The sequence below is a fragment of the Mobula birostris genome, chromosome 3 (assembly GCF_030028105.1).
Source record: "Mobula birostris isolate sMobBir1 chromosome 3, sMobBir1.hap1, whole genome shotgun sequence".
NCBI classification, from domain to species: Eukaryota; Metazoa; Chordata; class Chondrichthyes; order Myliobatiformes; family Myliobatidae; genus Mobula; species Mobula birostris.
In genome coordinates, this window is record NC_092372.1 from 79,905,578 (window position 1) to 79,931,082 (window position 25,505).

Sequence of the window (25,505 nt, forward strand, 5' to 3'; positions counted from 1 at the left end):
TGCCCTAGTTCTGCTCCAATGTCTTATGGAAAGTCAATTAGGGGCAGCGCATATCCAGTAACTGGTAGGATGCCAGGAAATATTTTTAAAAAGAGACTCCTCAAGGTATAAGTGCATAATTCTTTACAAGTGGCAACACATGTAAAAAGGGTAAATACTTCACAAAGCACTAATCAGATCACACTTGGGAATATTGTGTGCGGTTGTGATCACCACACTGTTAGAAAGGATATGATTGTGCAGGAGAGAGGGCGAAGGTAATTCACCAGGATGTGGCCTGGTTTGGAAGTCATTGGCTACGGGGAGTGATTAGATTGAATGAGTTTGTTTTCCCTATCATTAAGAAGGTTGGGGATAACCCAATAGAGGAACAATAGTAGTTGGAAATGGATTTCAAGAGAGTGACTTTGTTGAATGCCTACGAGATGGCTTTTTAGAGCCGTTTGTCATTGAGCCTACTAGGGAATTAACTATACTCGATTGGATGTTATGTAATGAACCAGAGGTGATTAGGGAGCTTAAGGTAAAGGAACCCTTAGGAGACAGTGATCATAATATGATTGAGTTCAACTTGAAATCTGATAGGGAGAAAGTAAATTCTAATGTAGGTATGAGAGAGGAGTTGGCCAAAGTAAATTGGAAGGAGATACTGACAGGGATGACAGCAGAGCAGCAATGGTGTGAGTTTCTGGGGAAAATGAGGAAGGTGCAGGATAGATGTATTCTAAAAACAAAGAAATACTCAAATGGCAAAATAATAAAACCGTGACTGACAAGGGAAGTCAAAGCTAATATAAAAGCAAAAGGCATACAACAAAGCAAAAATTAGTGGGAGGACAGAGGATTGGGAAGCTTTTAAAAACCTATAGAGAGCAACAAAAAGAATCATTAGGAGCGAAAACATGAAAGCAAGCTAGCAATCAATATCAAAGTGGATAGTAAAAGCTTTTTCAACTATGTAAAAAATAGAGATGAGAGTGGATATAGGACCACTAGAAAATGAGGCTGAAGAAATAATAACAGGGGACAAGGGGTTGGCAGATGAACTATTTGAGTATTTTGCATCAGTCTTCACTGTGGAAGACACTAACAGTGTGCCAGATGTTGAACGTTATGAGAGAAGGGAAGTGAGTGCAGTTACTATTACAAGGGAGGAAATGCTCAAAAAGCTGAAAGACCTAAAGGGACATAAGTAACCCGGACCAGAGGAACTGCACCCTAAGGTTCTGAAAGAGGTAGCATTAGAGATTGTGGAGGCATTAGCAATGGTCTTTCAAAAATCTTTGAATTCTGGCATGGTGCCAGAGGACTGGAAAAATGCAAATATCACTCACTCTTTAAGAAAGGAGGAAGGCAGCAAAGGAACTTATAGACCAGTTAGCCCGATGTTAGTGGTTGAGAAGATGTTGGAGTCAGCTGCTAAGGATGAGGTTATGGAGTAATTGGTGACACGGAACAAGATAGGACAAAGTCAGCATGGTTTCCTTAAGGGACAACCTTGCCCAATGAACCTGTTGGAATTCTTTGAGGGGATTACACGTAGGATAGATAAAGGAATACAGTGAATGTTGAATATTTGAACTTTCAGAAGGCCTTTGACAAGGTGCCACACATGAGGCTGCTTACCAAGTTAAGAGGCCATCATATTACAGGAAAATTACTGGCATGGCTAGAGTATTGGCTGGTTGGTAGGAGACAGCGAGTGGGAATAAAAGGATCCTTTTCTGGTTGGCTGCCAGTGACTAGTGGAGTTCCGCAGGGGTTGGTGTTGGGACAGATTCTTTTTATGCTTTATTAATGATTTAGTACAGTAGAAAGACATCACAGTTAATATGGACAGTGTGGTCTAAAAGAGGTATTCCAATGTTGTATGATTTTATTACTGAAATAAAAACTCATGCCAATTATATTTAAAAATGTGAAGCAAAATACAAAATTCCTTCTGATCTTTTTTAACTTTCTACTTCACTTTTAGTAACAGATTTGACAGACTAACTTGCTCTTCCTAGTTAAAAAGTGCACTGTTAACAATTCTTTCATCAGTCCTGATGAAAGGTCTCGGCCCAAAACATCAACTGCAGAGTTCTTCCAACATTTTGTACATGTTGCTCAAGATTCTAAAGATGCAGGAAATCATATGTCAGCAGTTCTTTGAAATAATTTAGAGCATTGCTTAAAAGTTCCCAGAGATCCTGTAGAGGGCGTTTACAGACAGTTTGTTGACCCAGACAAGTACACTTACAGTAGATTCTAGCCTAATGCAATCGTATCTTTATGGTGAGAAGTTTGTTAAATCATCTTTAATCTGTATTTTGCAATTTAATTGGTCTTTTCTCTTTTATCCAAGCAAACCTAACGAGGAGCATGGAATTATGTCCCTATGCATGGGATAAATTTACAAACGCAAACACGAGGAAATCTGCAGAAGCTAGAAATTCAAGCAACACACACACAAAATGCTGGTGGAACGCAGCAGGCCAGGCAGCATCTATAGGAAGAGGCAGCGTCGACATTTCAGGCCAAGACCCTTCGTCAGGACTAACTGAAAGAAGAGATGCACCCTATTAAAAATAATTTTTACCAAATATTTTGGTATGCCATTTCCATTATATTGATGTTCTTCAATTATATTGATGAACTTTAATATTCTTTCTTTAATCCTGAGTGTTCAGCATTATTTAAAAGAGCATGACATTTAATGCTCCTGTCATTTTTAGTTCTTTGGAGCAGCTGCAGAAAAAGTATCTGAAAATCCAAAGAAAATAAATAGCAAAAAAACGTATTTCAAAAAAATCTGCCTGATATGTCGTCGATAAAATTTAAATACAAGTAGCTAATGTAACCTTGAACTTGTTTAACTTTCTTTTCCCCCACAAAGTTAAATCAATTATTTATATTTCAGATGATCAAAAACACATGCAGGTGCTCCTGAGAATATGGCCAGATGGATCAAACTTTTTGATGATAAGACAGGTCACCTTTTTGATAAAAAAAAACTACACAAAATATTCAATGTACGAAATTGATCCAACACCTTGATGCTTACAAAAGTAAGAATATTTTCGACCTCAGAAAGGAGTTTGCAGCTCTTTAGGTATTAAACATATTCAACCACTGTTTGTAAATTTAACAAGCTTTGATATTTCCCAAAAGCTTGTATGCACACAAATTTAATTTATCCTTAATACTCTAGTATCCAAACTATAACCATTCATGTAAAATTATGTTATTAAGAAAACAAAGGTAACAAATCTTTCTGATGTTATAAAGGTTTTAAAGAGTTGATGGAAGGGCAGGGAGTAATGGGGCCAGGGATCATATACTAAGTTGAATATCATAGAAGCATTTAAAGGAAGCATGAGGTGAAAGGGGATGGACAAATATTTTTGTGGGTAGATGGAAAAAAAAAATGCAAGGTCACTCATGTATAGTATGGAGACCACTGCTGGACCTGCTGGAATGAAAGATCTGTTTCTGCACAATAAATACTGCGTAATTCGTTTAGCACAGGGCTTCTAGCACAGTTTATATACCCTCTGTGGCTATTTTATTAGGTACGCCTGTACAATTGCTCATTAATACAAATATCTAATCAGCCAATCATGCAGCAGCAACTCAGTGCATAAAAGAATGCAGACATGTCAATAGGTTCAGCTGTTGTTCAGACCAAACATGCGGAAGAAATCTCATCTAAGTGACTTTGACCATGGAGTTATTGTTGGTGATGGAGTGGTTTGAGAAACTCAGAAACTACTGATCTCCTGGGATTTTCAGGCAAAACAGTCTTAAGAGTTTACAGAAAATGGTGCAAACTAAAAGCATCCAGTGAGCACCAGTTTTGTGGGTAAAACACCTTGTGAGAAAGGTCAGAGGAGAATAGTCAGATTGGTTGACACTAACAGGAAGGCGACAATAACCATGAGTTATAACAGTAGTGGGCAGAAGAGCATCTCTGAACACACAACACATCGTACCTTGAAGTGGATGGGCTTTAGCAGAGGACCACAACAGGTTCCATTCCTTTGGCTACTTTATTAGGTACACTCCTGTATCCAATATGATAGCCACTGAGTGTATCTTCAAGGGAACACTCATAATGCGCTGGAGGAACTCAGGAGGTCAGGCAGCATCAGTTGAAAAGATTAGTCAACATTTCCGGCCGAAACCCTTCGTCAGGACTAAAGGAAGAACTTTGGGGAGGGTTTGAAGAATGCTGGTAGTTGAAAAAAACAGTAATTTGAAAGACAAAGGGGTGGGGGAGGGGAAGCAGGGAGGTGATTGGCAGGAGAACAATGCGCAGTAGTTGAAGGAGGCGGAACTATGAGGGCGGTGATGTGAAATAGGGATAGAGGAAGGGAGGGGGAGGGAATTACCGGAAGTTGGAGAATTCTATGTTCATACCAAGGGGCTGGAGACTACCTAGACAGTATATGAGGTGTTGCTCCTCCAACCTGAGTTTAGCCTCATCACGGCCGTACAGGAGGCCATGTATGGACATATCTGAATGGGAACGGGAAGCAGAGTTGAAGTGGGTGGCTACCGGGAGATCTTATCTGTTGCGGCGGACGGAGTGGAGGTGCTCAACGAAGCGGTCCCCCAATCTGCGTCGGGTTTCACCGATGTAGAGGAGGCCGCACCGGGAGCACCGGATGCAATAGGTGACCCAACAGATTCGCAAGTGAAGTGTTGCCTCACCTGGAAGGACTGTTTGGGACCCTGAATGGTGGCAAGAGAGGAGGTGTAGGGACAGGTGTAGCACTTACGCTTACAGGAATAAGTGCCGGGTGGGTGATCCGTGGGGATGGACGTACGGATAAGTGAGTCGCGCAGGGATCGACCCCTGCGGAAAGCAGAGAGGGGTGGAGAGGTAAAGATGTGCTTAGTGGTGGGGTCCTGTTGAAGGTGGCGGAAGTTGCGGAGGATAATGTGCTGGATCCGGAGGCTGGTGGGGTGGTAGATGAGGACAAGGGGAACACTGTCCCTGTTGTGGTGGCGGGAAGATGGTTGTGGTAGTCTCCAACCCCTTGGTATGAACATAGAATTCTCCAACTTACGGTAATTCCCTCCCCTCCCTTCCTCTATCCCTATTTCACATCACCTCCCTCATAGTTCCGCCTCCTTCAACTACTGCGCTTTGTTCTCCTGCCAATCACCTCCCTGCTTCCCCTCCCCGACCCCTTTGTCTTTCAAATTACTGTTTTTTTCAACTACCAGCATTCTTCAAACCCTCCCCAAAGTTCTTCCTTCAGTCCTGACGAAGGGTTTCGGCCCGAAACGTCATCTAATCTTTTCAACTGATGCTGACTGACCTGCTGAGTTCCTCCAGTGCATTGTGAGTGTTCCTTTGACAACAGCATCTGCAGATTATTTTGTGTTTATTATTTTGAGTGTATTTTCAATCTGTTTCTGATTTTTAGGCCTCTGAGAAAGGTCCTTCTTATGCTCTTTAGGGCCCCTAAACAAAATTATAATTCACCTCAATCTCCTCAGTTTCAAAATCCATATTTCGTACAAAGCTAAAAAAAAAATCCAGTCCTGGCAATCTTTCTGCATGCTCTTCAGTGCAATCACATATTCCCTTTAACACAATGACCAGTGTTATACATAAGCAGAGCCCTGATGCGTGCCGTATTTAATTTTTACATGGCTTCCCAGCTTTTATATCTTTTTGCCTTTTTGACCGTCTTCTCTACCCGTTCAGTGAAGTTAATGCTTCGCAGTTCCAGTGACTCAAGTGCAATCCTGACCACCAGTGCTATGCGTAGAGTCCTCTCTGTAGTTGTGTGTGTTTCCTCATAAATCCCAAAAAATGTCAGCTTAGTGGGTTAATTTTACAATGTAATTTGTAATAGTGAATGGTAGTGTCTAGGGACGGTAACATGGGATCAGCATCAAGAGGAATTTGACTGCCCTTCATGGGCAGAAGCACCTGCTTCTATGCTGTATGGCTGATTCCCTAGTTTTTTCTTCTTTTACTTTTCATGAGCATTAGTGTAACAATTGCAGTGTACTAATCTAAATGAATGGTTGCCAAACTGAGTAAAGAGTAATTTGAAAGGTTAATAATTGGCGAATCTACGTCTTTGCATCTACTATTATTAAACCCTAGTATCAAATTTTTCTGGGCCTTTATGGGTAGAATTATGAAAATGAAGAATCTGCTTACTTCTGATTGTAATCTTTCATTACTGATGTGATTTCATGATTAATAACCAAGGCTATACCTCTCATTCTATACTTTTTCTACCATTCCTGTTGATTTTGCAATCTAGTTAATTTAGTCCCTGATTCTGACCATCTTGTATCCACTATTAGTGACAGCTGACATGTTATAAATTCAAGATAAATTAGTGCCTAAACTTAATTCAGCCTCTTTCTTATATTGTTTTGTGTTTGGACCACATTGTTCTTTTTTGCCCCATTACTGAAGAGCGCCTAAAGACTTTTTGAATCTTATACAATTTTCTTCCCATTTCTATTACAATTATTAATATCGAGGCATGACTATGCAAGCACGTGGATATTAGCGAATTACACAGGTGGGAAGAATTTAAAATGAGTGCACTTTTTCTTTATTTTTTCTTAATATCAAGGCACGACTGAGCAGACGCGTGAACATCAGCGAGTTAGACCAGCAGGAAGAAGAGCAGCAGGCAATGGAAGTCAGAGTAGGAGGGCTTTGGCTGAACAGGGCTTCAGCAATAACAGGTTGAGGCAAGGCAAGTTAGTTATGAAGAATAGGAATAGGAAGTATGTCCGCGAGCCCAGTGTTAGATGTGGGATGTCTGGGAGACTCCCAGCCTTCCAGGTGGCCACATCTGCATCAAGTGCGTTGAGCTGCAGCGTTAGGGAACTGGACATGCAGCTCGATGACCTTCATCTGGTCAGGGAACTGAGGAGGTGATAGAGAGGACTTATAGGCAAGTAGTCACACCGGGGCCTCGGGATACAGATAAGTGGGTAACAGTCAGAAGAGGGAAGGGCAAGAGTCAGATACTAGAGAGTACCCCTATAGCTGTCCCCCTTAACAATAAGTACACCTGGGCCGGCTGGTGGCGCAATGACGTCAGTGCCAGACTCTGGAATGGAGGTTCCCGGGCTTGAACCCAGTCGGGTCCGCTGACGAGTACACTTTCCATCTGTGCAGAGTTGAGTGTCGAGATCGCAACTCGAACTCATAAAATAAAAAGGGAAAAATACTGCGAAAATGTCTGTGTGGGGAGTGGCACGCCACACAGTCTCTCTCTGTCGCTCCGTGCCTTGTAAAGGCATGATAAAGACATCATCCCACCAACATCGCACACACATGGATGCATGCATGCACACGCCAAAAAAAAAAACAATAAGTACTCCTGTTTAAGTACGTGGGGGTGGGGGGAAACAACCTACCTGGGGGAATTAACAGTTGCTGCGCCTCTGACACAGGGTCTGGCCCTGTGACTCAGAAGGGTAGGGAAAGGAAGAGGATGGCAGCAGTGATAGGCGACTCTATAGTTGGGGAGGGAGGTCAGACAGATAATTCTGTGGACGCAGATGGTAGTTTGCCTCCCAGGTGCCAGGGTCCAGGATATTTTTGATCGCGTCTGTGATATCCTGAATTGAGAAGGTGAACAGCCAGAGGTCGTGGTACATATTGGTACCAACGACATAGGTAGGAAAAGGGTGGAGGTCCTGAAAACAGAGTACAGGGTGTTAGGAAGGAAGTTGAGAAGCAGGACCTCAAAGGTAGTAATCTCAGAATTATTACCTGTGCCACACCACAGTGAGTATAAGAATAGAGTGAGGTGGAGGATGAATGCATGGCTGAGGGATTGGAGCAGGGGGCAGGGATTCAGACTTCTGGATCATTGGTACCTCTTTGGGGCAGGCATGACCTGTACAAAAAAGATGGGTTGCACTTGAATCTGAGGGGGACCAATATACTGACAGGGAGGCTTGCTAAGGCTATTGGGGAGAGTTTAAACTAGAATTGCTGGGGGGTGGCAACCAAACTGAAGAGACAGAGGAAGGGGTGGTTGGCTCACAAAGCAAGAAAGCTTGTAGGCAGGGTGAGAGGGAAGATAGACAGTTGATAAAGAAGGGATGCGCTCAGACTGATGGTTTGAGGTGTGTCTATTTTAATGCAAGGAGTATCATAAACAAAGCGGATGAGTTTACAGTGTGGATCAGTATTGGAGCTATAATGTTGTGGCCATTACAGAAACTGGAATAGCTCAGGAGCAGGAATGGCTACTTAAGAGTGCCAAGCTTTAGATGTTTCAGAAAGGACAGGGAGGGAGGCAAAAGAGGTGGGGCGTGGCACTGCTGATCAGAGACAGTGTCAAAGCTGCAGAAAAGGAAAAAGTCATGGGGGGATTGTCTACTGAGTCTCCGTGGGTGGAAGTTAGAAACAGGAATGGGTCAGTAACTCTACTGGGTGTTATTTTTTTTCCAGACAACCCAATAATAATAGCGACATCAAAGAGCAGATAGGGAGACAGATCCTGGAAAGGTGTAATAATAGAGTTGTCATGGTGGCAGATTTTAATTTCCCAAATATCGTTTGGCATCTTCCTAGAGCAAGGGGTTTAGATGGGGTGGAGTTTGTTAGGTGTGTTCAGGAAGGTTTCTTGACACAATATGTAGATAAGCCGACAAGAGGAGAGACTGTACTTGATCTGGTATTGGGAAATGAACCTGGTCAGGTGCCAGGTCTCTCAGTGGGAGAGCATTTTGGAGATAGTGATTACAAGTCTATCTCCTTTACCATAGCACTGGAGAAGGATACGAACAGACAAGTTAGGAAAGTGTTTAATTAGAGTAAGGGGAAATATGAAGCTATCAAGCAGGAACTTGGAAGCATAAATTGGGAACAGATGTTCTCAGGGAAATGTACGACAGCAATGTGGCAAATGTTCAGGGGATATTTTTGTGGTGTCCTGCATAGGTACATTCCAATGAGACAGGGAAAGGATGGCAGGATGGTAGGGTGTACAAACAGGAACCATGGTGTACAAAGGCTGCTGAAATTCTAATCAACAAGAAAAAAAAAGCTTACATAAGGTTCAAAAAACTAGGTAAAGACAGAGATCTAGAAAAAGTATAAGGCTAGCAAGAAGAAGCTTAAGAATGAAATTAGGAGAGCCAGAAGGGGCCATGAGAAGGCCTTGGTGAGCAGGACTAAGGAAAACCACAAGGCATTCTACAAGTATGTAAAGAGCAAGAGGATCAGCCATGGGAGAAAAGGACCAATCAAGTGTGACAGTGGGAAGTGTGTATGGAACCGGAGGAGATAGCAGAGATACTTAACGAATACCTTGCTTCAGTATTCGCTACAGAAAAGGACCTTGGAGATTGTAGGGATGACTTACAGCAGACTGAAAAGCTTGAGCATATAAACATTAAGAAAGAGGATGTGCTGGAGTGTTTGGAAAGCATCAAGTTGGATAAGTCACCGGGAACGGACAAGATATACCCCAGGCTACTGTGGGGAGGAGATTGCTGAGCCTCTAGCAATGATCTTTGTATCATCAGAGGGGATGGGAGAGGTTCTGGAGGATTAGAGGGTTGCAGATGTTGTTCCCTTATTCAAGAAAGGGAGTAGAGATAGCCCAGGAAATTATAGACCAGTGAGTATTAGTCCAGTGGTTGGTAAGTTGATAAAGATCCTGAGGCAGGATTTATGAACATTTGGTGATGCATAATATGATTAGGACTAGTCAGCATAGCTTTGTCAAAGGCAGGTCATGCCTGACAAGCCTGATTGAATTTTTTGAGGATGTAACTAAACACATTGATGAAGGTAGAGCAGTAGATGTAGTGTATATGGATTTCAACAAGGCTTATTGAGAAAGTAAGGAGGCATGGGATCCTAGGGGACCTTGCTTTGTGGATCTGGAACTGGCTTTCTCAAGGAGGCAAAGAGTGGTTGTAGATGGGTCATATTCTGCATGGAGGTTGGTAACCAGTGGTGTGCCTCAGTGGTCTGTTCTGGGACCCCTTCTCTTCATGATTTTTATAAGTGACCTGAATGAGGAAGTGGAGGGATGGGTTAGTAAATTTGCTGATGACACTAAGGTTGGGTGTGTTGTGGATAGTTTGGAGGGCTCTCAGAGGTTAACAGCGGGATAACAATAGGATGCAAAACAGGACTGAGAAGTGGCAGATGAAGTTCAACCCAGCTAAGTGTGAGGTGGTTCATTTTGGAAGGTCAAATATGATGGAAGAATATAGTATTAAGGGTAAGACTCTTGGCAGTGTGGAGAATCAGAGGGATCTTGGGGTCTGAGTCCATAGGACGCTCAAAGCTGCTGCGCAGTTTGACTCTGTTATTAAGAAGGCATCTGGTGCATCAACCTTCATAAACCATGGGATAGAGTTCAAGAGCCAAGAGGTAATGTTGCAGCTATATAAGACCCTGGTCAGACCCCACTTGGAGTACTGTGCTCAATTCTGGTCGCCTCACTACAGGAAGCATGTGGAAACCATAGAAAGGGTGCAGTGGAGATTTACAAGAATGTTGCCTGGATTGGGGAGCATGCCTTACGAGAATAGGTTGAGTGAACTTGGCCTTTTATCCTTGGAGTGACACAGCATGAGAGGTGACCTGATAGAGGTGTACAAGATGATGAGAGCCATTGATCGTGTGGATAGTCAGAGTCTTTTTCCCAGGGCTCAAAGGAGATGTCAGTGTAAGTTTCTTTTCCACAGGGAGTGGTAAGATATTCAGAATGGGCTGCCGGCATTGGAGGTGGAGGCAGATACAATAGGGTCGTTTAAGAGACCCCTGGATAGGTACATGGAGCTTAGAAAAATATAGAGGGCTATGAGTAACGCTAGGTAATTTCTAAAGTTCATACATGTTCAGCACAGCATTGTTGGCCGAAGGGCCTGTATTGTGCTGTAGGTTTTCTTATGTTTCTATTTTTCCCACAATCCATTGCAACACCCCACCGCTTCCCTTCAGCCCCACCATCCAGTAAACCCGATTCGATCCTCTATCTCTCTCCAAAATTCCATAATCTTGGATACTGACACCAAGTCGACGTCACATTAAATGGGATATCTAAAACAGTTTACAGAGAACTGCAATCCTGAATTATGGACTCCCAGAATTTCCACATTGCCTTTCCCCTCCTCTTCCCTCTTGTGTGGACTGCCTCATGTTTTTAGGTGATGTAATGAGCATTTGTTTCTTCATAATGAAATCCCATCAGTATTCTCACAGAGAGCAAGTACATTACAACTGGTTTGCCAGATTCAGCTTCAGAAATTAAATTCTGACTTTTAGTCTGTTTGGTCTCATCTTATTCTGTAGGCCATTGAGTACAGTAGCACATTCTAATCCTGCTTCTCTCCAGAAGTATCACAGACCACTGGACTGGATTGCCAAATATTCCTTACTCCCTTAGGTCTCAGGCAGTGTCCCATATTCCCAAATAATGAACATGATCCCAGTTCAGGAAGATAACATCGAATTTACAGGACAATCTCATTCTTGCCAACCTCCCTCTCCTGCTTTCTGGATACAGGACCTATTTTACTGTAACTCACTCTAAACTATTTATACAATATTTTAAATTATTTATATTTTTAATTAAACAGACTAAATCTGTAAGAACAGAAATATGGAACATTTAAAAAATAATTACTCCCTCAAACTTACTCCACAAGACCACAGCAAACTGACAGTATTTCATTACCCATCCCTCTCTGCACTGAATTTCCCCCTGACCAAATTCTCAACTTATTCCCATTTAACTACTCTGCTGATGACCTCAGTGCATTTTGCAGAAGGTTTACTTTGCAACTCTTCAGCCAAAAGTGATGGCTCTTCTTTCTTCTCATATTAACTTCTTTTATCAGACAAATACCAACAGCTGATTAACTATTAACTTACATCATCAGGCAAGTTCTGTCAATGTGCTTTTAATTTGAGATCTACTCACACACTTATGTTCTATAGCAACGGTCCCCAACCACTGGGCCACGGACCGGTACCGGGCCGCAAAGCATGCGAGGAAACTATATGATTCAGCTGCATCTTTCCTCATTCCCTGTCACACCCACTGTTGAGCTTGAACACACGCGAGGTCATTACCCACGTGTCATCCATGTCAGCGCGGTAAGATCAACTCCTCAAGCTTGCAAATGATGGCAGGCTGAAAAGTATGTTTGACGTAACATCTCTGCCGGCATTCTGGATCAAAGTCAAAGCTGAATATCCTGAGATAGCCACAAAAGCACTGAAAACGTTGCTACCATTTCCAACATATCTCTGCAATGAGTGCAACAAAAACTAAATTGCTGAATAGATTGGACATAAGGAACCCTTTTCAAGTATCGCTGTCTCCCATCACCCCTCAATAGGACCATTTTGTTGCAGGAAAACAAGCCCAGGGCTCCCACTGATTCAGCGATATTGGTGTTTTGCAATGATTTTATATGTTCATACGGGGAAAATATGTGCTGTGTGTTTAATATCCAAACATTACCTTAAATATTATGATGCTATTGACTGATAAGTGACTTATATAACCATGTGCTAATTACAGCACTGAAACAGGCGATCTCAGTCCTTCTAGTCTGTGCCGAACGCTACTCTCACCTAGTCCCAGCGACCTGCACTCAGCCCATAACCCTCCATTCCTTTCCTGTCCATATACCTATCCAATTTTTCTTTAAATGATAATATCGAACCTGCCTCTACCACTTCCACTGGAAGTTCGTTCAACACTTACTTCAAGCTCCCCTGATAATTGACTTAATCACTATATTCATGTGAGGAAAATACGCGCTGTGTTTAACATTAAATTCGTTAGATAAACCCTTTTAGAAACGAAATTGAGTGTATTAGCCACCTATCACCTATATTCCGGTCGTGATCAACACCCCCCCACCCCGAACAGAATCACCAAAAAAGATTTGTAGAAAAAAATTGCCACGTACACTCATGCGCACTGGTGCCTGCGCAAGGCTTCATGGTCATTGTCATCTTTCTCGAGGTAAACACAACGTATTTGACTGCTACTCTTGTCCGTTGGCAACCCTACCCCCCCCCCACCCTGGGTCGGCCGGTCCGCAGTGCAAAAAAGAATTAGAATATCAATTTTTAGCCACAAACTACTGTTGATGCAGTTTTGTGCATTGTTATTTGACATCAAATGAACATTAAAAGATTTCAGGAAGAAGGATTAAGGTTAAAATAAGTTATCCACATGGTAATGAGCAGCTGTGCACATCTTATGGAATGATGCCAATCTCTGTGCTGTAAAAAAATAAACTGCAATTTTACTCAATGTCCACAGAGCTGTTCGAAGCACGTTCCTATATGATAGATAAACCCTTAAAATGCTATAAAATGAACTCCCATCTAGCAATGCCATGGAAATACCAAATTAATGCTAAAAACAAATCAGTCATTCACCTATTCATACTGAATGATACTCATTTATCAGTGCAAATTAGCAACTATTTTAACATACTTCACAAAAGCAAGCAAAATTAAGCACTCTTACCTCTAGCTGATTGTTAACATTCAGAATGAGTGCCCACATGTCTGCACGCAGTGCTGTCGGACATCCCTGTCTAACATATTGCTGAGCTGCAGCACTGTCCTGCTCAGACAAAACTGAAGACAAAAATAAAATTACTGATAAATTTACCTGACTCTTAAATATGTTGAAACATTTTCTGCATCGAAAATGGGCAGAATTCCTTTTAAAGGAAACGAGACCAAGGTTGGCTGTGAACATATATGCTTGAAACAGCTTCCATGCCCCCACCATCATTAAAATGTTATACACATCAGCTGTTTCATGTGTATTACCCTTTTTCTGTAAAGTTAGTTTATGCTTCTTAATAGATTTGGGAACAGAGTGCAGTGCAAGAAAAGGGAACCATAAAAGAGCAGGTGCTTCATAAAATTCACTAATATAATTGTTGGATATATACAGTATGGAGGCTTAGATAAATAGCAACAGAGTTTCAACATGCATGTCTGTATTGTTCCCACAGGCAAATGAACTCTTCAATGTCCCTGATTTAATTCAAATTTAGTTGAGTGATGATTAAGAGCCTCCAGAGGTAGTACAATAAATTCCAATTATTTAGACCATCATTTAATTGGGTCAGCCGCTTCGCTTCATTTGGGACAACTCTTAAGAACAAAAAACCAATCGAGAAAATAGCCAGGACTCCCCTCATTTATTTGGGACACTATGCTGCTAAATTGGGACAGGAGACTTGCCAAACAGCTTCAGACTAGTGTTAGTCTCATGAACATTGCATGGCAGTTAGACAATATACCATGCTTACATCAGTTTTTAAATAGCGTCAGCTGAGTGCGTTTGTGTTCAAAAAGCAGCCAGTTTTGTCATTATTGCAAATAAGCAGTAAGACAATTAACAACTGTTTTGCTCACATAATTTCAAGCATTCAGGCTTGGCGATGCCTGAAATGGCCAGGAGTGAAAATGAAATTATTTTACTGCTCTCAACTAGTTAGGATCTACAAAGGATTTGAAGGTATCAACAATTATCTTGAATATTACAATGAAAATGAAGATTTAGAGGATGCAATTATAAAAAGCATTGTATGAAGTCAGACCATTATCTGCATTAGATGTCCGTGCTAATTTTGTTCTTTTATAATCAGTTAAAAGAACTGGATGAATTCCACCTTGATAACTATTGGGAACAAACACATTGTTTTATGGTACCATAGTAGTAATGGTAGTTTTCTAATGTACTGGTCCCGATAAAACATAGAACACAGAAATCTACAGCACATTACAGCCCCTCGGCCCAGAATGTTGTGCCAACCATGTAACCTACCCTAGAAACTGCCTAGAGTTTCCCTAGCGCATACCCTCTATTTTTCTAAGCTCCATGTACCCATCTAAGAGGCTCTTAAAAGACCCTATTGTAAACGAATACTGATGTGTCCCAATTAATTAGAATCCACTGTACTCAGAAATACTTTGTGCATACTTTTGAAACAAAAAAAAAGAGTGAAATTAGAGAATACAATTTCTGGAGTGAACACAAGGATAACAACTCTTTATTTCAAAGTTCAAAGTAAACTTATTATCAAAGCACATACATGTCATTATACACTACTATGAGATATATTTACTTGTAGGTATTCACAGTGAGACAAAAAAATACAATATCACCAATGAAAAACTATGCACAAAAGACTGATAATCAATGTGCAAAAGATAAACTACAAATACAATAATAAAAATAATAATAATAATAAGTAAATAAATAGTACTGAGAACGAGAGTGGGGGAGTTGTAAAGTGAGTCCAAAGGTTGCGCTCAGTGATCAGTTCAACGTTGAAGAGAATGAAGTTATCCACAATGGTTTGGGAGCCTGATGATTGAAGGGTAACAACTGTTCCTGAACCTGGTAGTGTGGGATCCTAGGCTACTGTACCTCCTTCCCAATGACATTAGCGAGAAGAGAGCATGGCCTACATGATGGGGGTCCTTTATCATGGATGCTGCTTCCTTGTAGCAATGCTCCTTGTAGATGTGCTCAATGATGGAGAGGGTTTTTCCCTGTAATGGACGTGGGGCTGCATCCACTACATTTTGTAGGCTTTTCCATTCTTGGGCATTGGCGTTTCCATACCAGGCCATGATGCAACCAGTCAGGATACTCTCCACTGTGCATCTATAGAAGTTTGTCAGAGTTACATCTACGACTAGGAAAGTAGAGGCACCGCCATGCCTTCCTTGTAATGGCAGGTAATGGCTGATCCCAGGACAGATCCTCTGAAATTGTGATGCCACGGAATTTAAAGTTACTGAACCTCTCCACCTCTTATCTCCAGAGACAACTGGCTCATGGACCATTGGTTTCCTCCTTCTGTTGTCAATAATCTGCTCCTTGGGTTTTTTTTTTTGACGTTGAGTGAGACGTTGTTCAACCAGATTTTTGCATCTCTCTCCTATATGCCGATTTGTCATCACCTTTGATCCAGCCATCAATGGTGGTGTCGCCAGCAAACTTAAATAGGGCATTGGAGCTGTACTTAGCCTCAAAGTCATATAGTATATAGAGCAGGGGCAAAGCACACAGCCCTGTGGTTCACCTGTGTTGATGATGATTGTGGAGCAGATGTTGCCCTTCCAAACAGACTGGGGTCAGCAAGTGCAGAAATCGAGGTTTCAGGTGCACAAGGAGGTATCAAGGCCTAAGTCTTGGAGCTTATTGATGGAAACCATAGAAAGGGTGCAGAGGAGATTTACAAGGATGTTGCCTGGATTGGGGAGCATGCCTTATAAGAATAGGTTGAGTGAACTCGGCCTTTTCTCCTTGGAGCGACAGAGGATGAGAGGTGACCTGATAGAGGTGTATAAGATGATGAGAGGCATTGATCATGTGAATAGTCAGAGGCTTCTTCCAGGGCAGAAATGGTTAGCACGAGAGGGCACAGCTTTAAGGTGCTTGGAAGTAGGTACACAGGAGATTTCAGGGGTAAGTTTTTTTATAAAAAAAAAAATGGTGAGTGCATGGAATGGGCTGCCAGCGACAGTGGTGAAAGCGGATATGATAGGGTCTTTTAAGAGACTCCTGGACAAGTACATGGAGCTCAGAAAAATAGAGGGCTATGGGTAACCCTCGGTAATTTCTAAGGTAAGAATATGTTCAGCACAGCTTTGTGGGCCAAAGGGCCTGTTTTGTGCTGTAGGTTTTCTATGTTTCTATGTTAATTGTTTACAGTTGCTTACACATCTTAAACTCCTTTTATATAAACAAATTGCAAATCAATACCTTATTTTGACAAATGCTTGCTTCTGCATAGTTTCTAACTGGTTCTTACCTTTCTGTCCTAGCAGTATGTGCTCAGTTTCAAAAGCTTCTGTAAGAGGATTTTCAATGACAGAAGGGTATTAGTTAGAAAACTAGTCATTCACATTCACATCTTCCATAACATCATCTATCCACTTAGCAAATATTTATACGCTAGGAGTTAACTTGAGATTTTTTTTAATTTGGACCAACAGATGTTTACTGTATTGAGGGAAAACATTCAAGATTATATGAATGACATGGTAGCACAGTGGTTAGCTAAACACTATTAGAGCGCCAGCGACCTGGGTTCAATTCTACCATTGTCTGTAAGAAGTGTGTACGTTCTCCCCATGAACACATGGGCTTCCTCTATTCAGTATATTATGCTCCAAAGTGTGACTACATAGATAAATCTCTCCCAGTGCCCCCCTCAACTCTACCAGTGCTGACTTTAGGTGTAATTGTCCTCATTAGCAACACCTGTTCTCTAAAAGAAGTGACCCTGCATTTTGTTTATAACTAGAGTTTTCAATGCCCAGTCTTACTTCACTGAATCAATATATTTGCACACAGTGACAAATCATTTTCTTAAATTGGGCACCCCAGAATTGCCTTTACTTCTTTTTATAAACATATTTATCATTTATCCAGCACCTTTGATTTTTGAAACCATAGCAGCTGCAAGAAAGAAAACAGCTTTTCATACTTGAAATGAAGGACACATTTTGAAATCCATGTTAGGCTCGGTCATGTTTAACCTAAATACGGAAACAAATATTACATGAAACAATTCCGACAGTCAAAAGCAAACAGGGGATCTCTTTGAAGAAAAAGAAATATTACTACATAATCTGAAACACCAGAATTTTGTGACATTTGATCTGACAAAGTAGATAATAAAAGGGATGGAATTTTGCCTGGTAGGTCAACAGCGGCGAGTACTGATCCTATAAACACTAATAAGATTTTACACTGCAGGCGAACTAGGAAACTGCTAGGATACTATAACTACTGTGATAACATAACAAATACGATAAAATTTTACACCATTTAAAATTTAGCTTGCTCTTTATGCAATGGAGCTACAGAATGGCATTTTATTAAATGTCGTTTCATCCATGGATTGCACAAGCATTAATATGCAGATAAAACTGCTCAATAACTTTAGTGAGAATGCCTACAAGAAGGGTCAGAGCCGTCTCTATTTCCTGAGGAGACTGAGGTCCTTAAACATCTGCCGGATGGTGCTGAAGATGTTCTACAAGTCTGTGGTGGCCAGTGCTGTCATGTTTGCTGTTGTGTGTTGGGGCAGCAGGCTGAGGGTAGCAGACACCAATAGAATCAACAAACTCATCCGTAAGGCCAGTGATGTTGTGGGGATGGAACTGAACTCTCTCACGGTGGTGTCTGAAAAGAGGATGCTGTCCAAGTTGCATGCCATCTTGGTCAATGTCTCCCATCCACTACATAATGTACTGGGTGGGCTCAGGAGTACATTCAGCCAGAGACTCATCCCACCGAGATGCAGCACTGAGCATCATAGGAAGTCATTCCTGCCTGTGGCCATCAAACTTTACAACTCCTCCCTTGGAGGGTCAGACACCCTGAGCCAATAGGCTGGTCCTGGACTTATTTCATAATTTACTGGCGTAATTTACATATTACTATTTAACTATTTATGGTTCTATTATTATTTATTATTTATGGTGCAACTGTAACGAAAACCAATTTCCCCCGGGATCAATAAAGTATGACTATGACTATTTATTGCAAAAGTACAGACAGCAGTATCAGGGGGCAATATTTTAGATACATTATTTGACTTACTTGTTTCTCATATATTTCCTTATGACATAGAAGGAGGCCACTTGGTTCAAGGCAATGCTGATTCTCTGTGCATTCTCATTCCTTTATTATTTCCTTGTAACCCTGTTATCTCCCACCCACACCCATCAACAACAACACATTCATCTACATGAGGAGTGATCAGCTAATCAACAAGGACATCTTCGGACATGGGATGAAACCAAAAGCACCTGGAGGAAGACCAAAATAGACAGACAGACATTACCAGAGGTCAGAATTGAACCCAAGTCACTGAAGCTTCAGGGACGCAGTACCATCAGCTGTATCACTTTGCTGTCCTGTTAGTCATTCTGATAAAAGTGTCTCAAAAGTTAGTAATCAGTTGAAACTCTAAAAGTATTTAATAATTACGATTACTTACCAGGAGAGATCTGCATTGAATCATCAATACCAAGTTGTCCATAATTCAATCCTAGTTCCGGATACAATTCCCTCTTGCAAGAATTAAGAAAAGTAAAAAACATATGTTTGTATATCTTTACAATACATTGCTCTATTAAAAAATATTACAACATCAAGAGCATTATCTAACATATTTAAAGCACCACAATTACTTTGAGCTCCAAAGTATTGTGTCACTGAGTGTCAGTACAGAGTCTTATTCCAGAACTTCTTAAACCACAAACCAATGAGTTTACATACACTAAAAGATAATCTAAGTGCAAGTGAGTTAATGCCAGACTGGCGTAGGAACAAAATAATGTTGCTAAGGCTACGTCCACACTATGCCGGATAATTTTGAAAACATCGGTTTCGAGTAAAAACGACAGGCGTACACACTAAGCGTTCTGCAAACTATCTCTGTCCACACTAGCACGGATACTTGGGCAAATCTCCTTAATTGGGCACCCGCAGAACACACAGAACACAAGCGAAGAGGAAACGGTATACTTAGTGCGCGTTTGTCCAGTTAGAGAGTAGAAAAACTTAAAAGGAATTGCTCTTGGCTCTCGCGCAGGAGGACTTAAAACAAAAAAAAAACAAATACTGGAGCGTATGGAGGCAACCGACAGGGGTTCACGGACAGTATGACCCGGCTGACGATGAACATTGAAAAACTGACTAACTCTGTTGCATTAATAAAGCACCTTGTTAAATGTATAAAACATGTCTGCATCAGTGTTATCTTGTATTTCCATACAATGTTACATTAGGCTGTTACACATCTATTGTCAGAGAAGTACTACATAAATAGGTAAAACAGGGCAAAGTGAGTATACATATTTATTCAGTAAGCTATGGGTCAAAGTACTTGGTGAGTACATTTCTAACTCTTCTGGCTTCAGTCTCGTTGCTGTCTGTTCTGAAATTGTTAGGTTCTGCGAAACGCAGAATCAAATATCGCTGTGATGATTGTACGCTCTAGTATCAATTGTTTGGCGATAATAAAGTAGTAATAATAATAATAATAAGAAGAAGAAGAAGAAGAAGAAGAAAACAATTAAATGCCGGGCTGCCGCCATCTGTTCCAGCATGTCATGACAGCGGTTTTATAAAGCTCCGGTTACCCCGTACACACTGCAACGGATATTAGGCGTTTTCAGATTTATTCACTCTGGAGACCGTTTCTGAAAACCTCTGTTTTCGGGGGATGAAAACGCCGTTTTAGTGTGGACTGAGAGTCAAAACGAAGAGAAAAAGCTTTGTTTTCAAAATTATCTGGCGTAGTGTGGACGTAGCCTAAGATTGGTTTTGCATTTAGAGTCAATTTAGGATGAATACAGATAGAGTCTGTGGAATAGTTCAACAGGCTATTCTCCTGTTAGGCTACAAGAAAGGATATTTATGAGATACAGCAGATTAAAATGTCTCTAAATTTAAACAAACTAATGTAAAGAAATTCAATGACCAAGATTTTGATTTCAACAATAAAAAATGGTAATTACCAATGAGCTTAATGAAACGAACCATGAAGAAGTAGTGATTCTTTCAACGGTATTTTCATTCAGTTTTAACAGACCTCATCTAATACAACTTATCAAACACTTATTAAGCACTGAATGACACTGAAGAATTCAGATGAACAGCAAGCCAAATAAAAACATTTGTTTATTCTGACAAAGAAGCCATGAACTCTTCACAGATGCTAATGACAGTAGAGGTCAGATGTTGTGTAAACTATGTTGCTCCTACTCCCCACGTCGCATATTAACAGCTGTTTTATCACTAAATGCCATCCAAAAGCAAAATACAAGCAATCTCCAGATTATATGAGAATTACATTCATGAGGGACATCTGTGAACCAATTCCTCCACAACACTCACAACACGCTGGAGGAACTCAGCAGGTCGGGCAGCATCCATGGAAAAGATGGGTCGACGTTTCAGGCCGGAACCCTTTGTCAGGACTGTAGAGGGAAGTGGCAGAGGCCCTATAAAGAAGGTGGGGGGAGGGTGGGAAGGAGAAGGCTGGTAGGTTCCAGGTGAAAAACCAGAAAGTGGAAAGATAAAGGGGTGGGGGAGGGGAGGCAGGGAGGTGATTGATAGGCAGGAAAAGTGAAGAAGGAATAGGGGAAAACACAATGGGTAGCAGAAGGAGGCGGAACCATAAGGGAGGTGATAGGCAGCTGGGGGAGGGGGCAGAGTGACATAGGGATAGAGGAAGGGAGGGGGAGGGAATTATTGGAAGTTGGAGAATTTATGTTCATACCAAGGGGCTGGAGACTACCTAGACGGTATATGAGGTGTTGCTCCTCCAACCTGAGTTTAGCCTCATTATGGCAGTAGAGGAGGCCATGTATGGACATATCTGAATGGGAATGGGAAGCAGAGTTGAAGTGGGTGGCTACTGGGAGATCCTGTCTGTTGTGGCGGACGGAGCGGAGCTGAGTTCCTCCAGCGTGTTGTGAGTGTTGCTTTGACCCCAGCATCTGCAGATTATTTTGTGTTTACAATTCCTCCACAAGTCAGAAACATCCATTTTCTGCAACTATCCACATCATGTCACTAAATACATACTTGCTATAGTTCTTCCATTTCATTCAATAATCACCATAACACTATCCAAAATTCAACAAATAGTATACTATATACTTTACCTAATCATTAATGAATACTACAAAATATTTTATTATTCTTATTACTAGCTTGAAAATGCTTTAAAAACATATGGGACAATTAGAATCAAATCAAATTGCCAGGAGGCGTGGGTTGCCTCAGTATTACAAATACAGGAAATCTGAACTGGAGCAGAAAATGCTAGAAATATTCAGAGCAGCAGGTAGGACCTGTAGAGAGAGAAGTAAGGTTAAGGTTTCAGAAGAATGCCCTCCAATGAAGGTCATTGACCTGATAGAGTAATTCTCTTTCTCTCTACATCAGAGGCTCCCAATTTGGGGTTCAAAGATCCCTTGGTTGATGGTATTGGTCCAGGGCACAAAAAAGTTGGGAAGCCCTGCTCTACACAAATGTTTCCTGACCTACTAAGTATTTCCAGTAAAATAGTTGGTGTTTTTTTTTCAAAATTACCTAAACCTTTTCATCATTTTTTTTTACAATTCCACCTGTTTTCCCTTCATATAAGCTGAAACCAACGGAAATTCAATCTCCAGCATTTTAAAGCGGATTTTAAGACAACTCCACCAGATACCAATCTTTTCCTCTCCATTTTAGTACCACATCCCCATAACCAACTGCAATTCAATTTCATTAAATATACAAAAGTAAACTTACGTCTCAACTACCCTGAATGCTCTTGTAGCTGCTCAAACATTGAATTATTCAAAGGCAATAGTGGTAACAGTGACCGCTAAATACACAATTATTTTCAAGCTTCAATTTAAGTATAAAAGTACAAATTATTTTTGCTCCATAAGCCTTTAACTTACATTTTATTCAAAGTTAATTGACTCACATTTTGCTTGTAAGGTGATTGCTAACTAATCCACCAAAAGTGTCTACTTTCTAAGTAGAATTCTGCTTACCAGTTCTGGAAGGTCTTTTACTGGTAAAGGAATCTTGATTAAACCCCAACTACTGTGCACAGCAGTTGGATCACCAGTGTCATAATTTGGATTGCGAAGATTAATTAGAACCTAAAAACCCAAAAGCGAAGAAAAAGAGAAATAAAAGCTTCTTTACTGTATGTGTTTCTACACTTGAGACAGACACACAGAGGAACTTTGAATAATCCCTGAACTCATTTTATTTCGCCAACTGACAAGAGAATAGATAAACATTTCCTCACTTGTAGACCCCAGTCAGTTCAGATTGCCAATGACATCTCCTCCATCATCACTATTAGCTCAGGTGCACCACAAGGCTGCGTGCACAGCCCCTGCTCTACTCGTTTTACACTTATGACCGTGAAGTTAAGTACAGCTCCAATGCCCCGTTGATGATGACACCACTGTTGCTGGCCAAATCAAAGATGGAGACAAATCGGCATATAGAAGGGAGATTTCAGAGGATCTGTCTTGGGTCCAGCATGTAACTGTCATTAAAAAGAAGGCACAGCAGTGTTTCTACTTTCTTAGCAGTTTGCGCAGATTCAGCATGCCATCTAAAACTTTGACAAACTCCTACAGATGCGTAGTGAAGATTATACTGACTAGTTGCATCATGGCCTGGTATGGGAACACCAGTGGCATTGAATAGAAAAGCCTAAAAAAAGTAGTAAGTACAGCTCGGTGCATCACAGGTAAAGCCCTCACCATCACTGAGCACATTTACGAGGAACACTGTCACAGGAAGGCAGCATTGATCGTCAAAAACCCCCACCATCCAGAACATGAACTTTTCACACTGCTGCCATCAGGAAGGAGGTACAGGAGTCTCAGTTTCCGCCTCACCATGTTTAGGAACAGTAATTACCCCTCAATCATCAGGCACTTGAAGCAGAGGGGATAACTTCACTCATCACAACACAGAACTGATTCTACAATCTATTTGCTCACTTTTAAAGACCCTACAACCCATGTTCTTAATAATAATATATAAACAAATAAATTTGCTTTTTCATCTGTCTTTACTATGTGCAGTTTTTTCAATGCTTCTATTGCAGTTCTTTGTATTTTCTGTGAATGCCCATAAGAAAATGTACCTCATGGTAGTATATGATATACCTGTACCTCAGTAATAAATTTACTTTAAACATTTGCTAGGATAAATACTATATTGTACTGTGTTAATAGGAATGACTTAATGATATTCTTGATTTGATTGGGCACATTTGATGCAGCCTTTTCAAAGTGCTAGCTAGACCACACCTGGACGAATATGTACAACTGTGCTTTCCATCATTAAGGATATGTTTGGAATCAGTACCAAGAAGTTCACCAGATTGATTTCCGGGATGAAAGGGATGACATATGAAGAAAGCTAGAGCAGATTTTGCCTATGCTTATTGGAGTATATAAGTAAATGAGGTGATCTTATTGATACAAAAAGGATTGAGGGTTATTGACAGATGGATGCTTTCCCATGACAGAACTATTTGCACTTCCAAGGCAGGCAATAAGCCTTCTGTCCTTGTTGCTGTTGCTCTACCATTGCAATCAGGACCTGGTAAGGTTTCATTTTCCCTCTGCTGAACTGAATGAGACGTGATGCATACTTTCAGCCATGCAGTGTTACATACAAGTCTTATTCAGTTATTAACTCTCACAGCTGGCTAAGTTTAAAAGATATCAAAAGGGAGACAAGATAATTCAAGCAATTTTTTATTCTAAAAAAATAGTCTATTCCTAATGTTTAAACCTAGATGACTCATTAAAAATTTATATCAATGATAGTAATTTCTTAGATAATGTTCAAATCAGGTGGGAAATCTTACCTCGAGAAAATCTTTAGGAGCATAAACTGGTCTGAAACGGCTCAAATCTAGTAAAATATATTAAATCAGCTGTTCAAAAATCTAGAGCTTATATAATTTAATACATCAAAAATAAAAGCAAAGCCTTCATAATATACATCCAAAAAATGAAAGTAGTAATGAGAAAAATATCAGCATGATCCTTCAGGGAAAATAAATAGTATCTAGGATTCTGCCAAAAAAGCAGTATTTGATTACTTAGAAACAAAGTAAGATGGCCTAGACTAAGCAATTTTGACTACTGCTTGCTCATCTCTTAAGAAGAGATTATATCTAACATAGCATCACAGACATGCACTTTAGGGAACTAGGAATGTGATGAGTTTGGTCAACTGATTTAATAAGGGAACTTTAGCTTGGCAATATATTTTTTAAAGACTATTTCCTTAATGTAGAACTCTAACATGCCACACAGGAGTAATATTTGCCAAAATTAATAATATATTGCAAAATTAAGACAGATGTTTTGCATCTGAAGTTGGCAAAAATGTTCGACAATATTTAAAGCTTACTATATAGCGTTAATGTGTGTGGCGCGTGGCTAAGTGGTTAGGGCGTTGGACTAGTGATCTGAAGGTCGTGGGTTCGCGCCTCGGCCGAGGCAGTGTGCGTGTCCTTAAGCAAGGCATTTAACTACACAATGCTCCAATCTACCCAGCTGAGAATGGGTACCAGCAAAAATGCTGGGGGTTAACCTCGCGATAGACTGGCGTCCTATCTGGGGTGGGGAGGGGGGGAATGTCTCCTACTCTCAGTCACTTCATGCCATGGAAACCGGCATAAGCACCGGCCTGATGGGCCACAAGGCTCATGACAGACTTTAATCTTTAAAAATATAGTGTCAATAATACCACAACATATAAAAGCAATACTCATATTGACTACTGAGTGAAATTAATTCAAAACAAAACAAATTTTGTTCTTATGTCAATGTTTACTAGGCAAAGTAATAGGGTTAAGGTAAACATTCATTCTGGGAACATAGTATCAGCATCAAGGACTCTCAAAGCAAGAAAGCTGAAGTGACGGGCTAAGGGAAACTT

General features: G+C 40.8%; 1 protein-coding gene across 2 annotated transcripts in view; it reads right to left on the minus strand.

Moving 5' to 3' along the window:
- The window catches only part of tbc1d19 (TBC1 domain family, member 19), a 164,572-nt gene that overhangs the window by 92,969 nt on the left and 46,098 nt on the right, over positions 1–25,505 (minus strand). For both annotated transcript variants that reach the window (XR_011885371.1, XM_072252924.1), the window contains exons 7-11: positions 24,424–24,470; positions 22,574–22,684; positions 19,012–19,084; positions 16,813–16,851; positions 13,497–13,609 (exon numbers count right to left, since the gene is read on the minus strand). Coding sequence is in view for 1 of the 2 variants with exons in the window: in XM_072252924.1 (XP_072109025.1) it covers positions 13,497–13,609; positions 16,813–16,851; positions 19,012–19,084; positions 22,574–22,684; positions 24,424–24,470 (383 nt within the window). In the remaining variant the exon portion in view is untranslated. The remainder of the gene's footprint in view (positions 1–13,496; positions 13,610–16,812; positions 16,852–19,011; positions 19,085–22,573; positions 22,685–24,423; positions 24,471–25,505) is intronic.